At 44.3% G+C, this 18,767-nt stretch overlaps 2 protein-coding genes across 2 annotated transcripts in view; one reads left to right on the forward strand and one right to left on the reverse strand.

Annotated features, from left to right (window-relative positions):
- Window positions 1-420: 420 nt before the first annotated feature.
- T265_03645 (hypothetical protein) lies at window positions 421-10,113 on the forward strand (the record flags this gene model as incomplete). The annotated part of the gene is made up of 7 exons (XM_009168180.1): window positions 421-1,102; window positions 1,642-1,799; window positions 5,102-5,167; window positions 5,203-5,270; window positions 5,318-5,447; window positions 5,550-5,882; window positions 8,982-10,113. 7 exons carry the CDS (start codon window positions 421-423, stop codon window positions 9,048-9,050), a joined length of 1,506 nt encoding a protein of 501 aa, XP_009166444.1.
- Window positions 8,369-18,767, reverse strand: part of T265_03644 (hypothetical protein) — a gene marked incomplete at both ends in the record, with an annotated part of 44,641 nt that continues 34,242 nt past the window's right edge. The window contains 2 exons of the mRNA XM_009168179.1: window positions 8,369-10,104; window positions 12,311-12,588. Of these exons, the coding sequence (XP_009166443.1) occupies window positions 9,895-10,104; window positions 12,311-12,588 (488 nt within the window). The remainder of the gene's footprint in view (window positions 10,105-12,310; window positions 12,589-18,767) is intronic.

Below are 18,767 nucleotides of genomic sequence, written 5' to 3' on the forward strand. Positions count from 1 at the left end.
GCGGGGACTGGTGGGTTGGTTAGTTAGCCCCTTTGCTTGCATCTTGAACTCTTGTTTCGGAGACAGCATATATCAATGCCAACGAATGCAGTGTAAGAGCAAGAGCAAATTGTTATCCTGCTTGCTTCAGCGTGTGGACATTGAAAACAGTCAGATAGTCTGGGCGTCGAGGCGTGAATATTGATTGCGAGATACCTAAAGATGTCGGTGCCATGTGACGAACAGATGTTACACGCAAAACCGATGCAAGTCGGAAGCAACCATCAGTGCTAAGTGCTGGGACTAGAACGAGTGAGTTACTAATGGGGTGGAGAGAGTGGGGAAGAACAAATATGCGAAAAAGAAAGAAGGGAGGCATCAGCAGTAGCCTGTTTTCGTTTACCCGCCCTGCTATATGCAGCAAGTAAGGCGACCCGGTTGATGGCATCACGTGACGACCGATTTGACATAAGTTCACTTGTGTACGAGCGATTCGTATATGGATTGGGTCTTCAGAGGCCAGGCGTCCCTGATAACCGAACATCACACCATTTTGACGGATGTGTCACGCGTAGGATACGGATCGAACGAAGGCATACACTGATTGGCCAGAATGTCAGTCAACCTGGATCGAGCACCTTAGCTCGACGCTTCTCACCCCTTCACGGAGATTCTAGCACGACCTTGTGGAACATTCTATGGTCACCCTACAAAATCGGTAGTGATAACATAAAGCGCTGTCCAGAGCTACCATGCCTTTTAATATATCATAGTGGATGGAGCAGAAAGCCAAGGAGCCAATACAGAGTTGCACGACCGTTCAGCAAGACACAACACCGGGATACTGTCAAGGCGCATACACCTAGACAGGAGGACGATTGGGGTCCTCAACCAAAGCCTTTGGCTCAAAAGCCTAACCGCAAGGCAGCGGTGTTTTGCGGGAAATGCATACACATCACTGTTTCTACGGAACAAGTTCCAAACCCAACCTGGAGGACCAGGAGATTGTGTTTGTCAGACCTCTCACCATTGACCAACCTGATACGAGAGACTCTGAGTGTCACGGTGACAATCCCCAGTATAACTCAATGGATCGTTGAGGTGCGCCAAACGTCACACCACGGTAAGGTCCAGTCTCTTCGTGAGGTAAGGTCCCGTCTCTTCGTGAGCATACAGTCCGTAGCTGCTTTTTCTGGCCGGTAATTTCGACGGCCTTTCTGCAGCAAATTCGGCCGAGTTGGTGGTGTTCACCAGACTTCTGACCACCTTCTGGGTGGTCATTCTATAGATCACGGCCTTCCTGACAGTCTCCATAACAGGCGCTGTGATTGATTGGCGACACGCGCCTTAACTGGAGGTCATGCCATGCCCCATACGTTACGATAGTCCCGCCAGGGCTGAAGTTTTCCTAGCAGAGTTCGTGTTGGTACAAATCAAGAGTTGTGCTAATTTGAAGGGCTTGGAGAATATTACCGATATGGTCTTTCCGTGGAAGGGTCCACATAGCCTTCCTGCTTTTGACTGGGGTGCTACATGATGTGATTGTGATCCCGTGTCTTGCTCTCTCATTGGATGGCCTTTTACTCGTAGTTGCTAATGTTTCGACTGTTCTGAACCACTTTGCTTGTCATCCGATTTCTAAGAATTCCCACTCTTCTTCAGGTGAGCTAATTAATATGGAAGCCAACCCAGACAGTCAAGGGGACGGGTCAAGCTACCATGAGCAGTCTTACTATGAGGGATTAGATGGTTCTTTACAAGACCAGGATTCAGAATATCAAACTGGTGAGGTGGAACAGCGGTCCCCGTTACGAGAGCAGGTTGGTTTCTTTATCGTTTGTTTGTCAGATTTCATTACTTTGTGGTGCCCCATTTTGTTAGTGTGGGTATGGCGTGAAGCTGAAGCTTTTTTTGTTTGTTTCATTTTAATGTGGTCGTAGCAAGGAAACCATGAACCCACAATTTGATGGCTTTCGGGTCGCTTTCACTTATCGTTTGGTATCGAGAGATGTCCTTGAGAATATATCAAAATCCCATTGGATAACCTTCTTTGTGGTTTATTACAGAGTAGAGACTGCTATCTCCTTAGTTGTATTGTGTTAAAAAGAAGTTTGGCTGCATTTGAAGCAGTTCTGATGCTATACTTCACTTGAGGATGTTGTCCTTTGGATTTGTGACGAAACCTATACGCCCAAGTAACTTGTTTAGTAGTGTTAAGTTATAGTTCAGCCTTTTATTAGCCATAAATCTGGAAGCCCTGTCTTCCCACACGTGATTCAATGGACCGGTGTGTAATGTTATCCTCACCCGGTACTCGATCCTGACCTGCGGTAACAATTAGACGTACCACAATACTCATAAACCCTTCGATAACCGACGACTGGTTTAACCTTTCTTTGGGCTCATCAAGTAGGCCCAGCCCCCGAGTTTCCGTCATCCTTATGTTGCAATTGAACCCAAACTGCTTACCAATTTAGTTTTCACAGGCGACTCACCCAAAACCCAGCTGAGTCTCCCGTTTATTCCGTAACTGAATATATCGCACCAGGTCATCTCCCTTGTATAGCTGTAGTCGCAGCCCTGAGATTCATTATCCCCACAGTCAATCTGTATCACATGGTAGTCAAAGGTTCTAAACCTTTGTTTGGTGTCCGTGACCCGCTTGCAAGAACTGACATGATTATCTAGTTATAAATGTAAGGCGCCAACGAACATGGTAGTTATGTTCAATAGTGCTGCCCTCGTGCTGCTGGCTCGCCAGTCACAGGTCATCGAGACACTGGCAAATTTTCTAGGCGACTAGTGGGGTTGTTAGGAGTATTGCATTCCAAAAAGTCGTGAGGGAGTTGACTTCCTAAGTAAATTCTTTTTACTACATCCATCTGGTGAATGTATTCCCTTACGGCATCATCTGAATTCAGCAGAAATTTGCAACTTCAGTTCGAAGAAATTTCAGGAATTGCTTTAGACGTCGTCAAATCACATTCCGATTCTACCCCGTGGTAGTCAAAGTTCAAGTTCAAGACTGGCGATAAGATTTGCACAAACCATCATTCCGCAGGAGACTGCTGCTGAATCTGACACCCAACCTTCTGCGCAGATGCGCGGTTGTAAGTGCACTTATGGGTGAACATTGTAGGCTCAAGGTTTCTACATTGAGTCTCTGCGCACAGTCCGTGGAGGAACGGTGCAAGCAATTGTGTCCCCACCGTTCCAGCCGTTGATAACAGTCGTAGTTTTGTCAACCGATGAGTGAAGTGAGGAAATCGAAATATGATTCTGAATACCTGTTCTCCTAAGCTTGAGTGCCTGATATCAGTGAGGTGCAACTCGACTGCACTTCAGTTTGGTGTCGCTGTACAAGAGACGCTTCGGAATGCGTTTGCTTATCCTTTTCTATAGCCAATGCGATGTTCACATTAGAATTCATATTAGAAGGAGCTGACAGTGCAGTGTACTTCATAGATGTAGAAGTCGAGAAGCACAAATAGGTCGATCCAGAGGCAGGAAGCACGCGAATATGTGAACAGAGAGGTGCTTTTAACCCCAGCGCTCTGTTCCTCGAAGTAATATAATTCAACCTCCTCCACCACCCACCCCACAGGAAATGAGTAATATGCACGCTAGACACGTTAGAGACCGAGGTGAGAGCTATCTACGATGAGGTTCCTCGTCGTAATATACGAAGGCCTGCCGAACTCAGTCCTGGAATGACTGTAGAGGGAGAACCAGCTTGTTTAGATCTGCTTTTCAAAGGGGACATCGTTGGGGCATCATTGGTAACCAGTAAGTTATCCGATGAAGCAAGCGGAACCAGTTACTAGACAAAATTATCGTAACCATTTTGTCCAGCTGATCGAAACAAACTGTAATCAGAATCCGTCCTTCCGAATGCATGTAGATCACCCGAAGCTGCTTGTGCCGTTGACTCTTATGAGGTATTTGCTTGACTTGGACTCTAAGATTCCTTATCTCTTTTTGGGGACTAGCTCCTGCGGTAAAATGACTCGATCTTTTTGCTGTCATAGACAGATTTGTTCCAGGAACGGTGGTCTGAAACGTTGCCTGAACTTATGGAGATCCACTTCTGGTCCCAGTAGTTAACTGTGTAAAGCCAATGCGCCACATACCCGTTTATACAATAGTTATCTGTATTTTCAACTGACTGCTCATATGACATCACCATTCAGGGCTAGCCTTTGCAGTCTTTGGGGTGTTCGAAGTTCAGTCAAGTTAGAAACTCTTCGAATCCCGAGGCATCCTGATCGAACTCATGCAGTCGACGGGTTCATTTGGGCTGTATCTCTGTGGCTTAAGTCTTCGGTTCTGAACAACTTTCGCCAGCGACCTGCCCTCTTCCACACTGATAAGCGTCTTCAGCTGATGAGCTGATCTTCCAGCCATAAACTTGATGCTCGAACGTCTTATCTGTAATGTTTCTTGGATAGAGGTTATCAAAATATTCACGGCAGATAGCTTCCCGTCCCTGTCCTAAACTTTTTGGACACCGTTATCATTATCGATCCCTAATGTAGCCGGTTACACTTCGATATACGGTGCTTCTTTTCTAGTTGCTCGCAGGATGATCCAAGGTCTACAGGGTGATAAACCTCATCACTTTGTTACGTACGTACGTAGTTGATGTATATTATTCCATTTAATGGCCTGCTTGCAGCGGTGGCTACATTTTGATTCACCGAAACTAATTTGGCCTCATATCCCTGCACTTCGGTGAAACAAGTCTAATTTGCCGTAACCTGCAAGTGTCAGCACACCGGGTGCGTATATTGGTTAAGGCTGCTCCTTAGTTTCACAGTGAGGTTTGACTGATCATCAAAAATTCCTGCTATCCCAGTGGACAATTCGACCACCAACTGCACAGTCTGAGCCACCTACATTTTTCTCTATATCAGGTCGTGCCCGGAATGTATACTCCGTGAAAAACAGAAAATCTTAAGGTGCCAAATCACGCCTCATGAATATCTGGTATTGTACATTTAGCGAGATTTAGGACCTTTCTGATGAGGTCAACTAGTTTGGTGATAGTTATTTTAAAGTCATCTCAATAAGCCAGCCTTTCATCCATTTGCGCTTTCTTCTTCCTACTCACGTTGTTCTTTAGGATCGATTTCTACCCATCGCCAATGTTGCGAAGATCATGAAGCGTGCTGTCCCAGGCAATGGAAAGGTAGTTCAAGTTGTCCAATTCACTGTTGCTTCCAGATAGCGAAAGATGCCAAAGAGTGCGTACAGGAGTGCGTTTCGGAATTTATCAGTTTCATAACTAGCGAGTAAGTCACACCCTAAGTTTGTTCCCTGTACATGTATGTCCACATAGAGCTGCAGAGCGATGCCAAGCGGAGAAACGAAAGACCATCAACGGTGAAGATATTCTTTGTGCCATGAATACGCTCGGCTTTGATAATTATGTCGAGCCCTTGAAGTCATTTCTGGTCAAATATCGTGAGGTTAGTATTTTTCCATGCAATAGAGGGGACGTCCAATTGGCACATGATGGCCGATATGTAGTGGATGAGAAATGTATTTTTGTTATTTTATTTTTCTTGCAGATAAGTAAACTCGAATCCTCCTTGATCGATCAACAGTCTTCTACGCCTCATGTTTTGACCTCGGTGTCCAACACTGTCGGATCAGCTGTTCTCCTAACTCCGACAATACTAAGCGCCACGGGCGCAGGTCTGACCACCGTGTCCACCAGTTCCTTAACGCCCGGTCGGCAGTTCGCCCTCATCAATGGAGCAGGTGAATTAACCGGAGAAACGGCTATCGATCCCTCCAGTTCGGCGTCTGATATCAAGGTTTCGGCAGCTACTATGGCCAGTTTGGGTACTTCTTTATCATCTTCTCTCGGAACGACAATCATTCTCCCGATATCTACGCAGGTAGGTTTTCCCATAGTTGCTGGTTTATTTAACTGCGTAATCACGTAGTTTTCCTTCTGCAAGCGTATGCCAAATTATTTCCCGTGTTCACCTTGCTGTTCCCTTTGTCGGGAAATACCCTTGGAATCATCCCTTTAATGTGTTGAGATGGGGTCTGATTCTAATCACACAAAATCAGATCGTGTCAAGAAGCTAATACGAGCCATTGAACTCCATCACACGGAGATATTATCTTTTACATGTTCGAGCTAATTATCGATCTAACATCCTTCATCTGGCGTTCCTCGTCACTCTGAGGTGATCGTTTAAAAGGATATTTTGAAAGATAAAAGAATTATGTCATCTAAATGCACTCGGATTTACTGGGGAAAATGTTTGTGATCTGACGAATTTTTATTTTGGCCTTACCAACAGGTACTCGGGGCTTAGGGTTAGAGTGGATATAACCAGTCAGTTCATTAGCTCTGTATTTTCTTTTATCATTATTATTATTCATTCGCTCCCAATGGGGCGAGATGGCTCAAGTGGTTAGAGCGCGAATTTACTGACCGGAAGGTCCGTGGTTCGAACCCGACCTCTGCCCCTCGACTTCCCCTGCTTAGGCATGGGCGACCTGGCAGTATCCCAGCCCTCGTGCTTCCTTCGGGTAGCATGGCAGCTAGACACCGGAAGGGTGTTACAGCTGAACGATTTTTTCTATTCGGTCCCAATGACTGGTGGGCCTAGAAAGCAGTGTCTTCCAAGTGCCTCTCATAATGCGGAAGCTGGTGGTCAGGAGGAAACTTTAATTAAAATACGTAACGTCGATAGTAACCGACCCTTCCAAGAAACTGAATAAAGCCCAACAGACTAGTGGTGGTTCGCACACGTAACGGGTTGCTTGTGCGTATCTGTCGGATTTCACGACAAATCAGAGTAGTATATTGTTGCGGTGACATTTGTTGTTAGAACCCAGCCTGATTAAAGGTAATCGCTGAAAGGCTGGACAGAAATAACACAACGATAGTGACAGCAGTTCTTTACTGTATTGAATTCTGTTATTTGAGGAAGCTAAGTAACTGGGTTGATCGCCGCATGCGTCGTGGGCCCGTTTTAGAAGCGCACACCAACTCCTACCACCCGTCCGGCTTGTTTACTATCGGTTCAGTAATGACTGTCCGTCAATCTGTACCTGAGTGGGTACACTAACTACTCCATTTTAGGTGTTATTGCTGTCAATTCTGCTTGTGGGTTACATAGCACAGTTGTCAGGACCCTTTTAATTGAAAAGTAGGTATGCAGAGCCTTACAGGGCTTTTGGAATTTTGATCTTTGAGTTATCCTTCCTTCTGCAACTTAATTAGAGCGTTGGCCTCCATAATAGTTTGGACATGCAGAGGTGTTCGCATTCATCATAGGGAGGAGGCAAACAACAGATTCGATCAATCAATATCCAGAAGTCCTTAATTCATCCTTTGGCGCTCTGTTTGGGACCCAGGTACTTTAAGGTGGTGAGCTCATAGTGTTCCCGTAGAGCATATAGCCTCTCACTGGATTAAAGAAGTTTTGTCTCCTTTTTTACTTCTCTCCCTGAAGCAGCTGTGTGTGGATTATCAGGACGGGGGCCGGCAGCCAATTGAATGACGACTGCTGGAATCGAACCTGGGTCATGGAAATTGTAGTCAGTCCTATCCAATTGACCCACTCAACTCTTAATTAACTCTCACCTACAGCCCGTATTAGATTTTCCTACGCTGCGCTAGACGGCTAAGGTGAATGGAAGCACTTTTCAGCAACAGACTCAACTGAATCCAGCTGAGTCTCGTTTGTGATGCTTTGAGGCTGTCCAGAACAAAACTCGGGAATCGCGCTTACCTGATAAACCCGAAGAAGGTCGAAACTGGTCATGGACTTTTAGAGTTTTCAGCAATCTTCTAAGTGGTGTGTTACGTTTAATGAATGAAATTAGTTCGCAACCTGGGCTTAGTACACCACCATGTTCAATACACATGTTCATTACCTCGTCTGCTGGTGTCTGCGGCGTCCCATTCATTAGACCTTCCTTCAAGCTGCCCGGCATTCTGTTCAGCGCTTCTAGGCCCCCAAACTGAGCGCACTCCCTAAGGGTGCCATATTGAAGCTTTATTGTCTCGTCTTCTAGTCCGCTAAACCGATAGATTTAATCAGTTTGTGGAATTTCCAAATGAATTCACAAATAAAATCAGTAAGAAGTCGTCCCAGTGAACTTGAGTGTAGGCCGTGGCAAATAGGATTGTCATAGGTTACCAGGCGTCGGTTGTGCTGTCCAACACCATTGGCATAAACTTTCGACTTGTTATGGCCGCTTTATTTCAAATAGATGACGGTGACTCACGCATTTTCAAATGCTAACTCGGAGGACTATTCTTCCAAATGTCATTTGAGTTACGCCAGCCTACAAAAATGAGCTTTCGAGTTTTTCTGATGCGGCCAAATGGCTTGTGACCGCAACAAGTTCGATAGACATCTTCACTTTGGTGCCGTAAGGAATACTGAAATCCGTCCGATAGATGAACCTAATGTGGTTCTACACTGCTTGGTCAGCATTCTCAAAAAGATAGCCCTGACCCAGTGACGTATCATCTGATTACTTTTAACAAAACCAATAAGACAGAACGAAACGTACCTATTTAAGTGACTGTCATCAACAGTGCTAATAACAAGCAGCATTCGCCGAACCCAGTACGAGGGACGGGAAGAAACAACTCAGTCACGGTCTGTCCATTTGAATTTCGCGACTTTATTGCCAATGAACTCAAAGGCATCTGCTGCTACATTGCTTGAACTGAGTTCTATATAAACTTAAACCTGGATTTTAATCACTTTTCTTGTAAGATGTCCCTGTTCTGGTTCCGCTTGGTGGAAGTTAATTGGTCTGTCGTGACATCAAGTTCGTTATATCGGCACCCTTGGTTAGGTATGCATTGCCTTTAAATGGTAGTAGGCCGTACCAAAACAAGCATGTGCTTGGTGATCTTCATTCATTCCCTTATTGTACATTTTCAAATTCCGAATTCTTCGTTACAATTGTGCCCTATTGTGTTCTCAACTCCACCTTCGCTCTATTGCCGGTTTATTCAGTTGGCGATCGTGAACGGAGCCACAACAACCGTCACTACCACGGATCAGACGGATAACCCAGGTGCCTGATGCAGCCCACTAGGTTGTGTATGGCTCCTTTTTCTATGCACATCAACGCCGCCGTATCCGTGGTTTTGCTCTCATTTTGGTCCTATTGATTTATATTTGTTTTTTCACTCATCCATACTCTACACTACCCCCTTAACATTTTATTGACATGTCTTGCCTACATCAATAAAGAATATAAATCTAAGCAGACTGCTATATCCACTTACGTACGTTACGTGCGCGTCTATTTGTGCACGGTTTTTATGTGGGTCTCGTACCACCCGTTTCGTCGTGGGTCCTCTAGTTCCCACCCGCCTGTGTATGACTGGACGCTAATTCACTGTTTGTTGTCAGTCATTCTTTTCCATCCAGTTTCTCCTCCTTACATTCATGTACTCTCTAATCTCCCCTGTCCACCTCCTCGTCCTGCATAGAACGTGTTGGTCAAATTGTAATACCCTGTGTGCGTCTTACTATTTCGTACGTTATGCCGGCTGGTTTTCTTGTACAGCTGCAAACAAACTATCTATATTGTGCGCTCTCTCTCTGCTCTCTTTGTATGTAAACTTTTTCACGGTGCCTTTTCCGTTCGTCGTCGTTCACCTTTTGGCATTCTTCATTACCTCTTCTGTGTAACAAAAAACGTGATTCTCTTCAATCCGTATCGATCTATCATGTTCCGATTTGTGTACGGCCAAGTTTTTCCTCTCCCCTCCACATTCTGCCTGTCTCTGACACGTCAAATACATTGCGCATTTATTCTCAAAACACGGAAGCTCGTGTATTATAGCATGATTTTCTATTTTTGGGTTGGCCTCTTGGGACCATTGCGTGTTAGTTTGGACAAGTTCGGACCATGAGGTCTCTACTCCACTGTACCATAGTATCGGCCTGTTCTGTCCTCCATCCACGTGGTCACTGAACTTTCACTGACGACATCGTCCCTAAGTTCATTTTCCACATCATCTCTGAGGTCGTTATAACCTTCCTCCATCTGGTTAACCGTTTCCGCATGTCGGCCGCCGAAGCAAGTGCTCAGCTTTACGCGAATGTAGTACGTGACGTAGATGAGTATCTGAAACAAAACAGATTGAGTCGTTTTAAGTGAGGCTTTTTAATACGCTATATTTATTTGTAGGTACTTTACCGTACAATTTCTCCTATACCCCCGAGAAAATAAGGGAAACCTGGTCGGATTGGGGTGGTGGGTGTAATAGAAGCTAAGAAAAGTGTTTAGGGTAGTGCATCAGATAGTTCTATACAAGGTTTTCCTTTTAAAATCACTGTCCATCAAGCTTGTTTCCATGTCAACCAGTGTGCACTATCTTGGTTTATCTCCACCTATTTTCCAAACTGGTAGCTTTGTAATACTCGGATCCCGTAACCACTTTATAGATTGCAGTGTACAGTATTATTAGGTTTTGAAGTGAGGCTGAAATGTTAGATGTGGTGGGAACGTAATGGAACCACGTGGTTGCTGGGTATTTCTATCCAGTTATTCCTCTGGTTATGAAACGGAACCTACTTTGTCGATTGCCATAAATGACCACACATTGATCGATCTATGCACTTGTGTCTCAGTAGCCATTTCCATATGGTTATAGTAATAATCTTCAACTATCATGAGTATTACTGCCACTTCAGGAACAAGAAAAGCCTCGCCCACCAGAGGCTGTCGCCGGTGAAACAGATAAACAATTCTGAGAGGGGTCGGTATACAGAGAGTCACTGTATGGAGGGAAGATTCAATATAGACCCTCAATTTACTCAGTGACAGTCGCCCGCTGTGTGACCAGTTAATGCCGAAACAAAAGCAGTGTGTGCCGCTGCGCGGTTGATGGCCGTCCGAATCGTAGGGGATATTGCAGTTTTATTCAGACCACTATCGGGATCCGATTACACAAAAGTAACTGTATTGAAACGAAGCCTGTAATATCTCTGAACTTGTGTTGGCCTACGGCCTAGTTTAACATGATCCATCCGTCGACTTCTTCATATTTTACATTAATAATAGCCAAAAGTACAGTATCCAAGATTACCAGCTACACTAAAATAGCCTTATTCACCGCCTTCGTTCATATCACCCATATATGAATGACCCACCAGTGGTTGAGTGGCAGTAATCTACCGATTATCTGTGATCAGTGCATTGCGGGCTTATTGGTCGCGAGCCGTGTCACCTCAAAATGGACTTGTTGTGGAACAGTTTATCACTTGACAGTCCGGCGCGTAACTGATGCATTACTGGGTTGGTCAGAGCAATGTCGATAAATTACGTCTGAAACTGGAGAAGCTGCTATTGTACTGCTGCAAATTGTACTACAATTTCAACCCACAATCAATCGTGCAATATATCACTAAAAGTTATGATGGTGGGGAACAATGAGTACGAAACCTGTGAACTATTGGGAAATAAAATTGAAATACACTCGCTGTCGTTCCAATTCAGCAGCTTGAAGTAAACAACTCAAAAGGCTGTGACATTACGCTGACGGATAGCGTTCGTGCTCATGTCGGCTTTCGAAGCCTGCTGCCCGCGATCGACGACCAACGAAGACGACAATTATGAAAATAATGGTCGTTCAGATGCGGAACTGTTTCTGTGACATGTACAGTGTCGGTGCCATCACTTCTGCCTTCACTGGGCACTTCAGTTGAAAGGCATATGTATCTACACTCAGCCAAGTGTGGATTTGCCTGTACGATTTCTCATACAGTGACCCTTCGTGTAACGGCCCCTTTCTAATGCAGCCAGTATTTCAATCCCCGAAGTGTTTTTCAGTCTTACTACCGAAACGACTTATAAGATGCAATCCCTCACTTATTCGACATGACACCGGTTTCCTAAGCTAATTTGACTTTTTGTTAGGCACTAAAAATCAGTGTTAGGAATTAAAGTTTACTTGTCACCCAATGCCTCTATGAGGATCGAGATGAGTAGTTTTGTCGTGCAGTCGAACTGAGTTTGCCTAGTTGGATCGACAACCAACTGACTCAAATTCGATCGGTTTTGGTTTTATCGGTCAACCTTGTAGGCATAATAGACAAATTCTTATTGGAATGTTTCGTTCTGGAGACCTTGTGAAATTAGATAGATTTTAACAACCCAAGTCACTCCATGCCAGGTTTGTCAAGCTGTCTACGCTATGTAGAAAGCTCCGAGCACTTTGAACATCATTTTTTGAAATGCCTAGAGTCACCACGTAGATTGCTCCTGTGGTACACCAACTCATGGTTTTCCCAGGACAAATGATCACTCGTCAGATGATGGGTTAGCTTACGTGAATCAAAAAGCTGAATAACAATGCACACAGACAGGAGAGAATCGCGGTCTTCGGGTGAATCCAATTCAGGCCCGGATAGACTTGTCCGACTCCCAAAGGACCTTCTCCTCCTCCAAGCCAAAATAAATAGCTGAACACCCCGTAGATGAGCCCCATCAGAATTGGGTAAACCACATGTGCCAATCGGACTGGAATGGAGGATATGAGCAGGTCCAGGATGGCCAGACATGCGGCCAAGGAGTGCTTGAGTTTGCCCCAGATACTGGAGAAGACACCTAAGACCCATAGAGAGACAAAGAAACCGGGACAAAAACAGAATGATAAATGAATTGGAAAATGTTTGGGACCGATTGGGAAGTCATCGTTTCAGAGGGGGTTGGTAAACAAACAAAATAAATCCACCGATTGTTTACCAAAACCCTCTGAGAGAATGATACATGCTTAGAAAGGTATATTGAATATCTGAGCACAATGAAATCTCCGATAACGGACCACCCGAGGGGACCCCACCGCAAGCAGTGTTGTATAACCATGTTAATTGAATACAGAGTTCTTTACAGTAAGGATTGTCTGTGTTTCACCCCAAAAGCGAGGCCATTAAGTAGCGGTGAATGTTACCAGAATTTTGAAATCTATATATTACCGCATGCACTAATCAGCTGGAACCAAATGTGCCCGTTGCTAGTTGTGTCTGTCTCTTATCGTCTGACACGTATGTGTTGGTCGATGCGTACACACTGATTGGCTGCACCGACTCGAATGGTTGCCCGCTTCAACCCTCTGATTGGTCCACTGTTTTAAAGTTCTTCCACACCGGTAGAAAGCACCACCTTCATATTTATGTCAGTCCTTCCGTATGCCTCAAAGGTGGAGACTTCACAACGGCCATTCAGGTCAGCATGACTTACATTCGAAAGGGAAGGCCACATCTAACCAACAGCGCGGGGCGAGCCGATCACCCGTCGTTGCTGTGATGGCAGTGGGCTTACAAACGTTTCATTACCAGTCGAACATAGATCCTCACTGTTGCGTTGTTAATCTTCCGTCGATTAGTGCTAAACTGTGTGTAACTCGAATGTCAAGCTCGGCAAACAGGTCAACAGCCACCTGATCAACGAGGAGTAAGCACATGAAAAAACGTTTCGGCAGCACACTACTTAAAAGTCTTCGGCAGCCTACGACTGGTTTCGCCCTTCTTCGGACTCATTGGGTAGGCGCAATTCCAAAATATCAATCATCCTTATGTTCCAACTGGGTCCGAATTGCACGAAATTTGGCTAATACATCAATCTGCTCACCAGTTTGGTTTACATGATAGGCTCATTTGAATTCCAGCTGAACCTTTTGTGTGTGTTCTTCAACTAAATATACAGAGATTCAGTGAAAATCAAGTTGATATAAAATGAGTGGTGTATACGCCCAGTATTTCGGCAAAATTCGAACGAATCCCTCGGTCACCATCAAGTGTAAACAGTACCGTGTTTCACATCTCAACTCAAGTGAATAAGAGCGTTGGCGAACGGAAGTGAATTTTCAGCCGGACGTTAAAAACACAGAGATTTGCAGGATATACCCGTCACAGTCTAAAGGATGGGAGGCGGTCATGAGGGAGTTTCTAACAAGACAGTGAGCAGAGTGTTCCGTCAACGTGGAATAGATCGTTTTCTTGCTATCATTCTATCTTGCTAGGTGTCAGGCGGAGCGAAGCTAACAGAAAATAAATACTGAAAGGTTCGGTATTGGGTAGAAAGCTAAACGAATGGTAGGAATAAACAGTTGAGCCCACTGAACAACTAGTTTGTACCTAAATACAGAAATACTATTCTTTATACTCGCTCACGCAAGAACAAAACGGGAGCGAGAATTTGCCGAGGCGTGGTACTCCACAGAAAAATCGATCAATAAACACCGACACTGATCCAGTCTATCAGCCGTTACGAGCGAAAGAACCACATGGTCACGGGACTCGGAGCTAAGAAACCTAACGGCAAACAACGGACTAATTGGGTCAAAGGAAGACAACCACGAAAAACAGAAGGCCAATCAAATGAGCAAAACCCACCCCACAAAGCAAGAAGGAAACGACCGAATCACAGCATGACAACCACATACAGAACTGCCAGATCGAATGCAACCAACGAGCCAACCAGAAACGGGAGATTGAAACCACGTGAGATTCACAGAAGACCAATCAAACTACAAGACGACCGTTTCCAGAACTACCAGATACTGTTTAGAAGCTATATAATCACAGGCAGAAGAGGAGGAATTCACCCATTGAACCCTGCACTGACGATGTCACCTCGATTGGTGATGAAACGTTTGCAATCCAACTGCCAAGCTCGGCGAACAGACCAACAACCAAATCTACTTGGTATTTTTTTCCGGGGTTTTCAACCATATCACGGTCAATTTGTAGGGCGTTTTCTTTTAGAAATAATAAACTGATGTACATGATATTTGATTGCTCAAATGCGCTTTCTTCGGACAAATCCGGCGATAGAAACGCCATTTTGTTATAATCAGATGATACTACAACAAACTCACTTAAGATCTTCGGTGGTTACGTCACATTTTCGCGTCTTTACAGACCGGTTTACTTAGTCTCGCTGGGTGATGTCTCATGAAGACCTTACTACTGAGCTGCGTGGTCTGCATTCCATATCCGTCGCTTACTAAATTAACCAGGTTTAGGTGTTTTAAAGAGGGCTGAATTATTCGTTGCACAACGGACCACTAACCAGAAGATTCCTTCCCCTGATTGAGAGAATCAAACCAACCAGTGCGAGGATGGAAGAACGCCCAGCAAACAGCATCCTTAATGATCGTCCGTTTCATCACTTAATGAGAACCGTGGCTTGTTAGGGGTTTCCAAAATATCACTCTGAGTGTGTTTTGGAGTGCTTTTTCTACTCAGTCATACAAACAAATGACGTTCTTTAAAGTGTGTTTATCTCGAAAGAGCGATTTATGTAAATCCTATGCAGTATCAGTAAAACATCAAATGTGCATGTAGCATTCGTTATGACGGAGAAATAATTGAATATATTGAAAGTCGACCCGACTGAACTCTGTGGCAGATTTCAGCCTAACACTCGATCTAAGAACATCTTAGACGAACCGTGTACTTGGATGCGATTGTGCCTTCCTTTCACAGCAGTCAGTATGCTCAGAAACATTTGATTCGACGTCAGTGATTAGCTGAAGAACCAACGGTTGCGCCATCCTTTCACCTAGTGAATCAGTGTGTCTTATCCATACGCAGCTACCTAACCCGTGCCACGGTAACTTCATCTTCCTTTCCCATGAATAGGCGCTCAGCGGAGGATGCATGTAGCATAGAGTGAAGCAGGGTTGCATCCAGCCGACACTCGGTTGGAACAGTTTTTTTATGAGTCTACACGATCCACATGCTGTATGAAGAATGCTCAGGTTATATTCCGAACAAGTAGCCGCCCCAGTGGGGTCCAGACACCATAACTCAAATAGCGGAGTAGCGAGGCAGGGAAACCACTCTCTAACCACTTAATTAGGTGGAAACTGAGCACATACAGCCGGTACAGAGTGACTCTTACGGTGAGTAAAGCGATAATCTATAGTGTAAGTCTGTCACGTTCATTATCCAACCACGAGCATCTTTCGCCCATCATCAGGCATTGTATTTTTTTCAAATAACTACACAGACATTTGCTGTATCGAAAATCTCCGGATTTGATTCTTGCGAATGTACTAACGAAACATTTGACTATAGGGGAAAATAGTTAGGTTGTACATATCCCACTCCGTCAACGGGTTCAAAGTATGCTGTTGTATACGAAAAGCTGTCAAGAATTGAAATTAGACCGAATTTCCCACGCATGTGTTTGTCCCCGACCGAGATGTACGTGGCAGATTTGATCACGTGAAACGACATTAGATAATAAAACATTTTTGAGTTTCTAGAGATTTACGATGGAATATCCTTTGAATTATACTGAAATGACAGTGTCGAATAATGAATCGGTGCTCCAAGAGATTATTACTCGCCTGGTATGCTTCGTCTTTCGATGGGGCTGGAGAAGTTGAGTTTTACTGCAAGATAAAAGGAGAAACTGCGAAGCCTGACAAATTTAACAGCTTTACTGTGTTTTCTGTATGGAGTGTAGTGCATGTAGTCTAGGTAAGAAACATGGAACGATGGAAGCCAGTGAGTGTTTGTTTCCCGTAGGATAAACGGCAGTACGTGGCATAAAAAACCTCCAGATAACTTTCTGTTTACAGTGCTTGTGCGCGCGCCTCACATTTCAAGTAATACACAAAGAGTTGGTACTTGATTGATGGAGAGGAGGAACCCGGTTCATTTTTCAGTGTTGCTGTTCGTTGATAAAACTTTGTCACAACGTACGCTTTTTGATTAGCTAAGATGACCACAAATACCACATACATGATCGGTCGTTACTGATTTATCTTCACCTCAACGTCGTGACGTGAGTGGTGCAACATTCAGTCGGAATAATTCCACTATTCAGCCGTTAGTGGTGGCCAATGGTCTGCTGGCCGAGTTTCACAGCTAGCTTGCAAACGTTTCGTCACCAGTCTTGGTGATATCATCAGTGTGCTCTGTTGTGTGACCTGTGCGCATGGCGCTGCCCAGTAGCCTTCCCACTTCAATACATCTGAGCTGGCATATATCAGGGTATATGAATGCTCGGTGTTGTTTTAAAGTAACCAAAAAATACATAGTTCTTGGGGTCAGACTGTGCGAATTCCTTGAGTGGAAACTATAGATCATCTTGTTAAGTATGCGGTATTTTTATGAATATTTTCTCAATATCAGAGTTTTGCCATTAAATACGACCACCATTTTAACGAATGAGTACTATTTTATGACCTTTATAAAATAGTAGTTGAGTTTGCCTGTTCATCAGGCCCCGAATGCAGCCTCATTTTATTTCCATGGATTAGAGGAGCTGCGGAAAACTATGCGAATGGACATTCGACTGCCTTAGGAATGTGATAATTTAGATTGAATACCGTACCACCTTAATCAACCTTAGGTGTCTGGTCCTAACAAACTTGTAATTTTCCCCTTGCGGCATTCTGAATTCTATTGAGTGGCTTCCCTTTTTGGATTGAGTTGGTCCCAGGTCCTTTAGCCTCACCCTCGACAGACACAACAGGACATCCTGAATTAGGAAAAAAGTTGAAGTGTGACTTTCTAAACTGATGTGGATTGAATGAGCATCAGGCATTCCAAAAATTGTCGCCGAACCTAAAAAAACTGCGGAAGTTAGCCCCAACTAACCAGATAGTTGTCTGTGCAATTCCTGCAATAAGGCTGTCTATCAACACCCTATTCAGAACAGTGAAAATGTTGCATCATCAATCAGCCTAGATTTAACCGAATAGAAACCAAAAATATGGTAAGTCAGCTACGTGGATTGATCTCTTGCAAAGACATTTACAGCATAGGAACTGTGTTATTTCCCATGTATATGAATGGACTAGTGAAACAGGAGATCATTCTTTCGGTTTTTACATACAAAAGACCCTCAGTTGTTTTATTTTCATTGGACCCCTTACAAGTGAGCATAACTATGTCACGCAAAGCTGGTCCAGTTGTACTCATCTCATGTCTACCCATCAAGTGAGTTTTCTAATACAGATGGCAGGATGAGTACTCCAAATGTCGACCTACTATAATTTATTTTTGAAGAGCATGGTCACAAACATAAAAAGTGAATGCAAGCGACGAATGCAATAGGGTAACAGGAGAACATGAGGGAAAAGAGAGAAACGTCTCATTCTAATTCATGCCACCAACGGTTCCATCCCAAAGTATGTAAAACATTTTGATATGGAAACACGCGTCTAAAGACCAACAAACGAAGAAAGACAAATAATGTTGAATGCTCTTCAAGCCGAGATAAGCTCTAGCCCAATCAAGACTCGCACATCAGGCACAAAGTGTCCGTCATACTGGGTCTGGTGTGAGATTAAATGGCAAAAATGTACATTCAACACCATGTGCCACGCATAGAAGTATCATAAGTACGCAGAGGGCCCATAATGGCAAGCAAACACACGTCACTAACTGTGACCTTAGGACGTCTCAGTCCAATAACATCCCTGGCGTATTGAGGAAAGCATATCCCTCGATGAGAGAGGATCATCGGTTGGTGGACCAAAAAGTCGACATCACAACCGATTGCATGTAGGGCTGAGATTATGGCGAGGGAATATCCATCAGCACCATACTTCTGCTTCTTCTCATTCCGCAGTCGTTCCGCACTTATCCGAGACTATTGTGACGTCTATTTACAGTTGCTCGGAGATTTGGAGAAGCGATCAGGTGAGGTTTGAATAAGGACGTCGAAGTAGTTGCTCTCAACTCCTCGAAGACGGTGCATCCCAGTCGACGGAGACTTTTGCGAGTTCCCTTGCAACCCAATTATGACGAGCACATCTGGCGTCA

Source organism: Opisthorchis viverrini, assembly GCF_000715545.1.
Source record: "Opisthorchis viverrini unplaced genomic scaffold opera_v5_55, whole genome shotgun sequence".
Classification (NCBI taxonomy): domain Eukaryota; kingdom Metazoa; phylum Platyhelminthes; class Trematoda; order Opisthorchiida; family Opisthorchiidae; genus Opisthorchis; species Opisthorchis viverrini.